The sequence below is a fragment of the Octodon degus genome, unplaced genomic scaffold (assembly GCF_000260255.1).
Source record: "Octodon degus isolate 3935 unplaced genomic scaffold, OctDeg1.0 scaffold00034, whole genome shotgun sequence".
Taxonomy (NCBI): Eukaryota; Metazoa; Chordata; class Mammalia; order Rodentia; family Octodontidae; genus Octodon; species Octodon degus.
Window position 1 is genome coordinate 12,073,960 of NW_004524610.1, and position 11,136 is coordinate 12,085,095.

Here is an 11,136-nt window from a genome sequence, read left to right on the forward strand (position 1 = left end):
GCCTGTAATCACAGCACTTGGGAGGCTGTAAACAGGAGGATCACTACTAGTCCAATCTACGCAGTGAGGCCTTGTAGACCCTGTAGACCCTGTCCTAAAATACAAATAAAATAAAATAAAAATTAATTCAACTGTGATTTCTAGATCTTATTTTGTGAGAATAGTAAAAAAAAAAAAAATGAAGCTTCATTTTTAAATACTATGAATAAACTTCATTCAAATGTATGATTATGTCCACCATAATCAAATGAAGCACGGGGTGTTTCAGATAGTCTTCTTCTTTCTTTCATCGGTTTGCTCAAAGCTGGGACATTTATTGAATTGCCTAGAATTTCTTGTTGGCTGATAAGATGAGAGAGACTGTTAATTAAATGCTTAATTGAGGTGCCTATTACCCAAATCAAAATAAACAAGGGGATAGTGCTGCATATTGATCTAGTTCACTTTCGAGAGCATTCTCCACTCGCCTGTCAGGCCAGAGCAGGAGGGCTTAGGAAGTCTTTGTCCAACGCTGCTGTGCCTGCTTGTTCAGCCATCATTTTCCTTTTGTCAGTAGTAGCACAGTTTTTAAGTGAGAAAATGTCCTGTGTAGCCAGAATTATGGCAACAGCCCCTTCATAATTCTCAGTGGGCGCTGAAGAACTGACTCCTACCTCCTGGCAGAAATTGGAGCAATGTCTGGTGAGTTCAAGGAGGCTGAGTGAGCACGCACCACCTCCGACCTCCAGGGAGCGGAGGCTGCCTTCCGGAAAGCCCACACTTTCTGATCCATTTCTACAATACACCTAAAGGAAGATGAAAGTCTTGATTCTGCTTATGTCGCCTTCACCAGTAGTTTTCTTTTGGCTTTCAGATTTTTATTGCAAAACTGAAAATAAAGAAGATCAGGAAAGATCAAGCTTATTGATGGCCTAAGAGGCCTAAGACACAGACATATTCTGAATTCTTCCTTTTATAGTCTTTAAATTGTATTGATGAAAATCATGCATCCATGTCATTTGTTATTTATTTAAATCTTTGTTGTGTCCTTCCTGAGACATTCCCAGTTCTCCATCAGGCACAGAAGGAGCTGATGTTAGGTTGTCGGGGACATTGGAGCTATCCTTTCAGTCCATATGAAAATGTTAGTTAAAAATAAACTTCTTTTTTCAAGTGAAAAAAAAAAAAAGACTTTTTGAGGCGTTTTCAGGCTCAGCTCTGGGGATGCAAATTAAAGCTTTCCTCGCTACAATCTGATTGCAATCTGTGACCGAGGCAAGGGACATGCCGCAGCACGTATTAGGCATCAAAATCGGCGCTTATGCCTGTAAGCAGCATGGAAGAAGTCTGTCTGGATAACCAGTGATGCCTGAGGTGCTGCTGCAACGAGGTCCCTAGCACTGCTCTCACTCTTGGCTTCTTTTCTTCCAGACGTGCTCCCCAGGATTCTATCGGCTGCGTCCTGAGCCAGGTGGCCACAGCCAAGGACCCACCCTCGGCACGTGCGTCCCCTGTCAGTGTCATGGGCATAGTAACCTGTGTGACCCTGAAACCTCCATCTGCCAGGTGGGCACCACAGCGGATTGTGAACAAGGTCACTGTGGTTTCTCCTTACACACAGCACACCATGTGCGGGGTCCAGCTCATCTTCAGGGGATGCAACTCCAGGGAAGCAAGTACAGCATCCAAGGGAGAAAGACCCTCTTCCTGTCCTACATTTTTTAAAAAATTGGGGCCGGTGTGATAGCTCAGTGGACTGAGTGCCTGCTTAGGCAAGAGCAAGGACTAGGGCTTGATTCCTGGCAGCACAGGTCATGCGGGCCCCACTCCCTGGGCACGCTGAGCTGGCCACCGAGTCCAGGAGTGGTGGTACACGTCTGTAATCCCAGCGCTAGAGAAGCTGAAAACAGGAGAACCACTAAGAGTCAGAGCTGTGCAGCGAGACTCTGGACCAAATACATAAATTGATGATAACAATAAATGATAACCGGAAATACCACTGTTTCAGCAAGAAATAGAATAACAGCATTTTAGAAATGCACCAGGGGTGCTGTTTAAAAATTAGGTGAGGTTTTCTTTTCTAGTGATGAACAAAAATTGCTTTCTGTAAATATTTTGAAATTATATGATACTAGGGAGCTTGCTGGTTAGCTCGGTTGTTTAAACGCCTGCTCCGGCAAACCCAGTCAGGTGCAGAGGACTGCAATTCAATCCCCAGATCCATTTACCTTGCCAGATCTGCCCCTAAGGCAAGCTGAGCCAGCTAAAAAAAAAAAAAAAAAAAAAATCTGGGTGGGCCAAATAGCTCAGCAGATTAAAGGGCCTGCAAGGAGGCACTGGGGGTCCAACCCCCCAGTCTGCCGTCCCAGCCCTGCCTCCATGGCATGCTGAGATGGCAATTGAGACTGGTTGTGGTGGCACACACCTATAATCCCAGCACTTGGGAGGCTGTAAACAGGAGAATCACTATGAGTCTGATCTAGTGGTGAGACCCTGAACACCCTGTAGACCCTTCCCTAAAATACAGGAAAGAAATTATACAATACTAGTAAAAAATAACCAAAACCCCTACCTACACTAAAACCTAAATAAAAACATAATGCGTGGGGTCTTTCTGCCTGTTTCATCTATGTTCACACAAATAAGTCTTGCCTACTATAGGTGCAGCTTTATGTTCTGCACCTTTCAATTTGTTGACCAGAATGCATTTGTCAGGGAACACCCTTTTCATATTTTACTTCTAGTAGTATGTACAGTATTTGCCATACATAATTTGCCCACATTTGTCAGAGGGAATTTATATCTGTTCATAAAGTCTTATTTCGTCTGTTTTTTTTTTTTTTTCATCTTTCTCACTTTCCTTCAGCACTTCTCCCCTTCTCCATTTACAAAAACATGGCTTCCATTTTCCCCTTCAATTTTCCTTTATTTAAAATCCATTTTCCCTTCCTTCCCTTTCTCCTCCCTCCTCTCTTGCCCCCCTTCTCATCTGATCATGATCTACTTCCCTATATCTGTCCTCCATTCTGCTCCTTATTTATCCCTTGCATTTGTCATGCAAGAGAAGCAACAAGATGCTTAATCTTGTGTATCTGGTTTATTTCTCTTAACATTACAATCTTCAGGTATATCCATTTTTCTAAAAATAACTATTTTTTTAAGTTTTCAAAAAGTAAGTTTAGGCAGGTGCAGTGGCACATGCCTGTCATCCCAGCACTGAGAAGACTGAGGCAAAAGGATCGTTATGAGTTGAGAGAAGCCTGGACAACAGTGAGCTCAAGACCAGCCTGAACTGCATAGCGAGACCCTGTCTCAAAAAGAAAAAAAAAAAGTTTATCCTTCCTCATGGCAGAGTAATGTTCCATGGCATATCAACACCACAGTTGCTCTGTCTATTCATCTGTTGATGGGCATTTGGACTGCTTCCAAGACTTAGCTACTAGAAGTTATGCTGTGGTAAGAATGGGGTGAGAATATATCGCCTTGGTATGATCCTGTTAGCTGTCTGCAGCACAACTGGGTCAAGTGGGACCTCTAGTTTCAGTTTTCTGAGGAATCTCCACACTGATTTCCATAGTGGGTGCAGTAGACCCACCAACTCCACCTTCCCTAGAATTTAATACCACGTCTCCATGCTCACTTGCTCTCTCTGCCCATTCTCACCTCTGTTATCTCCACAACCCTTTCCCCAACGGTGGGGAGCTCTGTGCGGTCAGCAGCTCCTGGTTCCAAGCCTTCTTCTTGCTGGCTGTTGCCCCTGTAACTCCGGGAAGTGGTAACCCTTGTTTTCTCTGGCTCTTCGTTCCCCTCATTCTGAAGGTGGAGCTGTTGTCTCTTACCCCTGTGCCAACCTCAGGTCTTATTTTTCTCCTCCGCAGCGCCAGCTTTGAATCTCACACCCCCATCTACTTTTGCACCATGAAGCAGAGTCCACATGATTCTGCTTATTAGAGTTATGTGCTCATGCTCAGATCAGCCACCCTATTCCCTGGGGTTCTTTCCCCTGTGTCAATCCTCTCTGTTTGGCACTAGGTCTATTGTAATTCCTGGTGATCTTAATATTCATAACACTTAACTCATCCCTACGCTTAACTGTCACCTTCTTGTGTCCTTGTCATCTCCATTTTGAGAGGCTCATGCTTTGACCATCTTTTGTTGTCTCTCAAATTCAGTCTTTACCACCACAACACTTTTAATCTCCCCTGGAGGCTCCGGCCTCCTCTCTCATGCCCTCCCCTTTTAAAGCAGCTCAGCATTCACAGCCCTTGGTTCGGAGCCCTACTTTACCACACCCGCTACCCTTGCTACCTCTGGCCCAGCCCACTCATTTACCGCTGGTTAGGCCCTGTTCTCCATGTGCTGCCCACTTACACCTCTAAGTCAAATGCTGCTACAGACAGCTGTGCCTCTTAGTCTGAACAGAAATCTGCAGTCATTCCCTTCAGATGCACCTGTTGTGCCCCTCTGCAGTCCTGGTGTTTTCTCTGCTCGATTTCTTCCCAGACATTTCTGGATGATTATTTTATAACCTCCTGTCCCAACAGAGCACAAAATCTCTCCTCCTGCTTCTTCCCATCCTTCCCATCTTCATTTGCTGGTTTCTTCCTATTTCCTTGAGAGATTGAAAGTACCTGTGCCCTATAGCTCTGCTTTTCATTGCTTTCAATGAATTGTTTTCTAGAAATGCCCACATCTCTCAGATACATTCTAGATCTCAATGTCCCTGCTGCTGGAGGCCGTCACTGGCTAATCTTCCCTCTCTCCAACACATCACCTTAAATCAAACACCAAACACACCCTCGTGACTCCATGTCCTGTCTGGCTCCCACTCCCTCCTTCTTCCCTCAGAGTGACACCCTCCCTGCACAGCTCCTCCTGCCCATTTTCTCTTCAGTTACTAAACTCTGGACTTTCAGAGGCACAGCCCACGAACAGGGCTCAGCCTGGTTCTGTCTCACCTCTCCGTCAACAGCATTTGGGGCCGAGAATCTCCGCATTCCTCTTGAAACTATTTAAACTCATTTGCTCCTCTGGCCATGACACACGGAGGATTTCTAACCATGGTCGCTCCTTTGGGTCCACTGCTTGTTTCTCTTCATTCTCCTGAAATTTACCCAGCGCTGTTCCAGACTCAGTGCATGGAGCCATTTGCATTCCTAAGGTGACCACTCCTACTCCAGGGACAGGACTCCCACAGCTGTATGATGGGCCCATAGTGTTTCCCCCAACTTCCATGATTTAATTGTAAACACATCCTTTAATCTGACTAAAATATATTATGGCATAGGAAACTAATCGATCCTCGTACGGACATTACTCTGAAGAAGGGGATTGATATTTCCTTTTTCCGCAATACATTATTATACTAGAATAAATACAGATTGATTTTATGTGTAGAAACATGTTAAAAGATGATCTATTCTCTTCTCCTTTTAAATCTTGTTACAGTGTTCTGGGTTAGATTAAATTACACTACACAGTAAAGCCAGGGCCCTGACTATTCTTGGCTCTCAGTCCCTTAAATAGATCCTCCTCATACATTCTCCAGCTGATTATCTCATTCACTATTTCCATCCCTTATCCCAAAGCTGCTCCCAGAATTTGGAGCTACATTAAGCCTACTTGTCGGGGTGGCTACGTTTGCGCTGCTCATTCATCCTCCCTCGAGCCTCGAGCAGGGAGTGCGACACGCATCGTCCTGTGCCTTACAGCAAGCTATCTCAACATTATCAAATCACATACTTCGTTTTTTTCAAATCACATATTTTGTACATCAAAATCATTCATATATATCACATATTTTTATTTCAATAGCAAAAATTACATCTTTGTTTTGACATAATATATCTACTGACTGCTTATCATTGGTGAAATAATTTTAACACGTATTTATTGTCCAATCACTTTTGTTTTACTCCCATAAGTTTTCAGCTCATTACTTCAGTTATTTTTATAGTTACAATGATATTATTTTTAAATAATTATCATTGTATTTTTCTTACCAAAACTTGTATCTGTTACAATTTTTTCCATTAATGCAGCCTTCTAAAAATGTTGAATGGGAGAATAATCAGCTCCCTATTTTACTCTTGATTTTAGTATGAATGTCTCAAATATTCCACCCAAATGTGATATATGTGGTTTATTTAAGAAAAATATTTCTCATCATATCGAGAAAATATATTCCTGTTTTCTTAAAGAAACTTCCTTTCAATCGTGTTAAGGTGTTTGAATTTATGACAAGCTTACTTGTGCAGGCTGGGTTGGGAATGTGAGACCCTGGCTCAAAATTATACAAACATTTTGAAAGGGCTAGAGACGTAGCGTAGTCATGTGTGAGCCCTGAGGCCAACCTTTAGTAATGCAGGAAAAGAGCGATGATTATGCCCATATTGTTTTACCTTAAGCAGGTGACGAAATGGTATCATTGACTAAATAAATAACTAATATCAGCTCTCCTGGAATTTCTGAAATATCTGCTCTTCTGTAGAATTCAATAGTTTAGGTAGGTGGAAGTGTCAACTTCTACTTTGATAAATAATTGAATCCATCATTCGTATGCAGCTTTGTTGATGTGATATTTTTATCATGGCTATGGTTGCTTAGTATGGTTAATTTAGAAACTTTCACAAATGATATAATCTAGTTTTTGCTCCTTAGGAATCTTCTATGCAGGTTTATTTTCTGGTAAATCCTAGATGAAGTAAAAACTAAATAAATACTTCCTTCGAACACAGACAGCTAGTGTAAATTGCTATGCTCTGAATTTTTATATTTTCCTTCAGGGAACTTACAATTTTTGAATTGAGACAACTTTATTTATCTTTGGCAGGAGCCCATGCGGCAGATGGGAAATAGCTCTTCTAACTCTCCCGCTGTAACTGGAGCAACTAGAGCATGCTGATTCTTGCCCTTTGTGGAGTAACGGTTCAAATTTAATGTCGTGGCCACCACACAACCTAGTGCCACCTGCCCTCAGAGGGCGGCAGGCATGGCCTGCACCCTCAGCTTTCTCCCTCAAGTAGCTATTTGGTCAGGTGCGCAGTACGCAGTCCCCTCATGCGCTCGCAGGAGTTGGCGCCTGCACCGACACAGCTTGATTCTTTGCATCCCTGCCCCTGCCCCCTCCATCTCTTGGGTTCCTGCATTTTGCAGAAAATCTGTCCTTACTTGCATTATCTATGTTTGTGCTATTTATCCTCTGATTTTCTTGTACAAGAAAAATGGTGTGATGTGTAGGCTCCTGTGTCTGATGTGCTTTTCCTAACATGATGGCCACACTCAGACCTCTTTGACTCAGATCCTGTCTTCGCCCTACTAGCCTCCTGAGCCTCATCAGTTTTTTTATCCATGTATGATTTGAGTTTCCTCACTTGTAGATTAGAATACATATTAAACTATTGTTCCTAACACTACCACCTTCCTAATCCTGTCACCTTTTGGCTTAGAGTGGCAATATCAGAACTTAGAAAGGATACAAATAGAACATACTGTAGCCAGCCAGGCAATGATGCTTAGAAATAGAACAGTCATTTTTTTTTTCATGTCATTGCCTTTTTTGTGAAAAACAAAGTAAATAGGGCTGGGAAGACGGCTCAGTAAAATAAGCACTTGCCTGGCAAGCACAAGAGCCTAAGTTCAAGTCCCAGCTCTACAAAAAAATAAATAAATAAAATATATGTATTTTAATAATTACCCTAAACTGATAACACTGTGTAATTATGTTTTACATAATGCATACTGACATCTGCAAGGGAAAGATTGCATTTTACTAGGTTTTTTAAAAATGTATTTAGTACATTTAAAATATAAGGTCTCACTATGTAGATCGAACTTATAGCAAGCCTCCTGTTTTCAGCCTCCCAAGTGCTGGAGTTACAGGCATGCACCGCCACGCCTAGTCTCAGTCACTGTCTCAGTGCACACCGGGGGCAGGGCCACCACAGCATGCTGGGGGATCAAACCCTGGTCCCTGCACCTGCCTAAGCAGGCGCTCTAGTCCACTGAGCTGTCTGGCCAGCCCTTTCCTAGGTTTTAATAAGTCTTGCACCTTCTGCATGATTAGTTATTACTAATACTTCTACGATAATTATCCTTTGATGAAAACTTTTTGTTTTCAAAATGGAAGAGTAAAATGTACATGGTATTGAACCTCAGGCGGAAGGAGGTGAGGACACTGAGTGGGCAGTCCCTAGTGCACACACCAGCAGAAGGAGGCCGTGGATGGGCGGGCGGGGGAGGGGTGGACGGAAGATGCCGCCACACTGCGTATGATCTTCACTCTACTCCACAGTGCGCATCAGCTCTCCGGCTTCTAACTCGAAGCCTTGGGTAGCTCACATAACACGTTGAACAGCAGATTATGGAAATGTTGCTTTTAGTTTATCATAATTCTAATTCGAAAAAGAAGAAAATTTGCATGACTGATACACTTCATTGCTGAAACACGATCAATATCTTCAGTTAAACTATTGACACTCTCCCCGTAGACAGGTCTTTAATTGGAATGTACTCTGTTTAAAGGTGATTTGTAAACCTTCACTGGTCCATCTACAATGGAATGAGCATCTTATTACACCTGTGAAAATTGATGCTAAATATATGTAAGCAGCCTACTAGAGTCTTCCAAAATGTATTAGAATCAGGTTTCTAAAGTATTGGTAATTCTTGCTCCAAACTAAGAAGAAATAAATGCATATATATATAAATGAGTTTAATTTTTAAATCCTAGCTGAAATTTATTTTAGAATATGGGTAGAATTTATGACATTACTAAAGGTCCTATGGGAAAAATACTTGAGAAATCATCAAGAAATTGTGAGAAATTTATTAGAAGATAAAAAAAAATCAAATGTCTCTTCTCGTTTATAAGGGAAAGGAAGATACAGGACAGTGATGTTGATCTCCGGTGAAATTTAAAGGCATCTTACTTAACCTCTGCCAGTCAACTATAGAAAATGAGTGCTTAGTGTGAATCAGAATAGAGCCACCCAAAATAACAGACATCCCTTTATACTGTTCTGTAGACAAAACCAACAATATATATAGAGAGAATATCTGCTGCACAAGTTTCCTGAATCTCAGTATAATGTCAGTTTCCTCAAATGGTGGGGAATATCAGACCTCAAACTCAGCAAAACTAGTAATGACTGGAAAGGGTGGCAGAGAGTGAGCTCTAGAGATGTCTCCAGTGATAGGACATGAGCTTGAGCTTGACTTTGCCTTGTCCGTACTAGAAGCAATGATTTGAATCGGCTCTGTCAGATACTCAACTGACATAAAACTGTAGGTGTAATAATGCGTGGATAATGTGAAAAGTTCCTTACAAGTGCAATTATGTTCTCAATTAGGGATGTAAGTTTGTGTGGCAGATTTTGGACTTACTGGTTCACTTGATCTTTCATTCTTAGGCAGGCACCTGTTGACTGTTGCTTCCATACGCCCATTTTGTGGTAGGGACTGGATATAAAGATGTGAATTGCGTGAGCTCACATTTTTAGGAGCTCACATTTTATTGCTTAAAGAAAAGATACCGGAAATGGAGGCTAATATTAATTCATGTGATCTGAGACTTCTTACTTGTGTGCGCTTTGGATAGGGACCCACAAAGGGCACTGCTTTTGGTGCAAGGCCCGCATTAAGGACAGAAGCACACTCACTATGTTTGTAAATCACACCTAGAGACTTGTAGTATGCCGCTTTTTCTTTTTATGGGAGCTCTGAGTAACTAGGAATTTTCAATGTTTAATTTGTAAAAAGGTTTTATGAAGTTATAATGTTCTTAAAATATTAATGTGTTCCCTTGAAAATGGGAATTGAACAATCTGTGTAGCTTTGGTCACTGTCTGAAACTTAGAGTGACATTTTTCATACAGCAAAGATAAAAACAACATAGTTTGTAATTCCGCAAAGTAGAAAGGACTGCCTTGGAAGAACACTTGCATTTGTGGTATCTCAAAGCAAGTATAGGAAGGACTAGTCTGACCAGCTCCTTGCCCTGGGTCTAAAATACTGTAATGCTAATTGTACATGTATTATTAAACTTCTCATTGTGTGTGCAAAGTACAGAAATTTTTTCCTAAAGACTAATTTCAGTACAGGAGTAGCATGTGGACTATGAGCAAGTGCCCTGGAAAGTCACTTCAAGGGCTATGTGAGAGAGTTTCACATCAGCGTCAAGATTTATGTGTTGTGTCCATGGACCTAACAGGACATTTGATTCACTTAACCAAGGGTCATATGTCAGCAGCCCTGGAGAAGGCTGGCTACTCCGGGAAGGTAAAATAACTACTTGTTCGTAGAAGAAATTATACAGTTTTAGGTACAAGAAAAGTGAAACTACATTTTTGAGTGTCTATATTTTGATACTGATCATTATCTTTAACTATTTTGATTTGGTTATTAATGTTAAATTTAAGTTACATGAAATGATTCCTTACACAGTGATTTCATTAAAATAGCAAAATCCTAAAATTTATCATTGAAGGTCCCATGTGCTTTTGGCACATGTTCATTCCTAAACTATAAAATATGTTCCTAAAACACTCCCCAGTTAATACTTATTCATTATTTGACATCTTGCTGAAAGATTTGAGACTAGAATTCATAGATAATTGCTGTATCTGGGAGCCATTAGCTCTGATAATGCTACTCTTAACTGTGGATGGGTATTTTATTGCTGAAATATGATGGCTCCTTTGGATGGTTGAATGAGAAAGGATTATGGTGCTTAAATCAACATCAAAATATAGCAGCTCATTCTGTCCTCATAACCACTTATTTTTACTCTGATGCTTGACTTTTTTCATCTTAAAAATATTATGATATCCCAGGGTATGCAAATCAATCAGCACCTAGAGAAAGGTGGCAGTGAAATAGGAGCCAGATCAGATAAGTCTGCCCTGGCAAGCCAAGGAGTTGCCATTGACCCTGTAGCAATGAGGGCCCGGTGCAGACTCTCACACCAGAGAAGGGCCCAGCTTGAAATGAGGGGAGTAGGGAGAAGTCACTAGATAAAAATGTTTGGCAACAGAAGCTTTAGCTAGGGAGCTATGCTAATAAGCAAGGTAAATGACAGCAGTGACCAGATAAAATTACTAGCAACAAGGAAATGAGAAAATAGAATTGGAGAACAGGAAGCAAATATATATGTAGGAT

General features: G+C 41.4%; 1 protein-coding gene across 1 annotated transcript in view; it reads left to right on the forward strand.

Moving 5' to 3' along the window:
• Lama2 (laminin subunit alpha 2) overlaps positions 1-11,136 on the forward strand; it is a 639,722-nt gene that overhangs the window by 453,825 nt on the left and 174,761 nt on the right. The window contains exon 29 of the mRNA XM_023714262.1: positions 1,411-1,545. Within this exon, the coding sequence (XP_023570030.1) occupies positions 1,411-1,545 (135 nt within the window). The remainder of the gene's footprint in view (positions 1-1,410; positions 1,546-11,136) is intronic.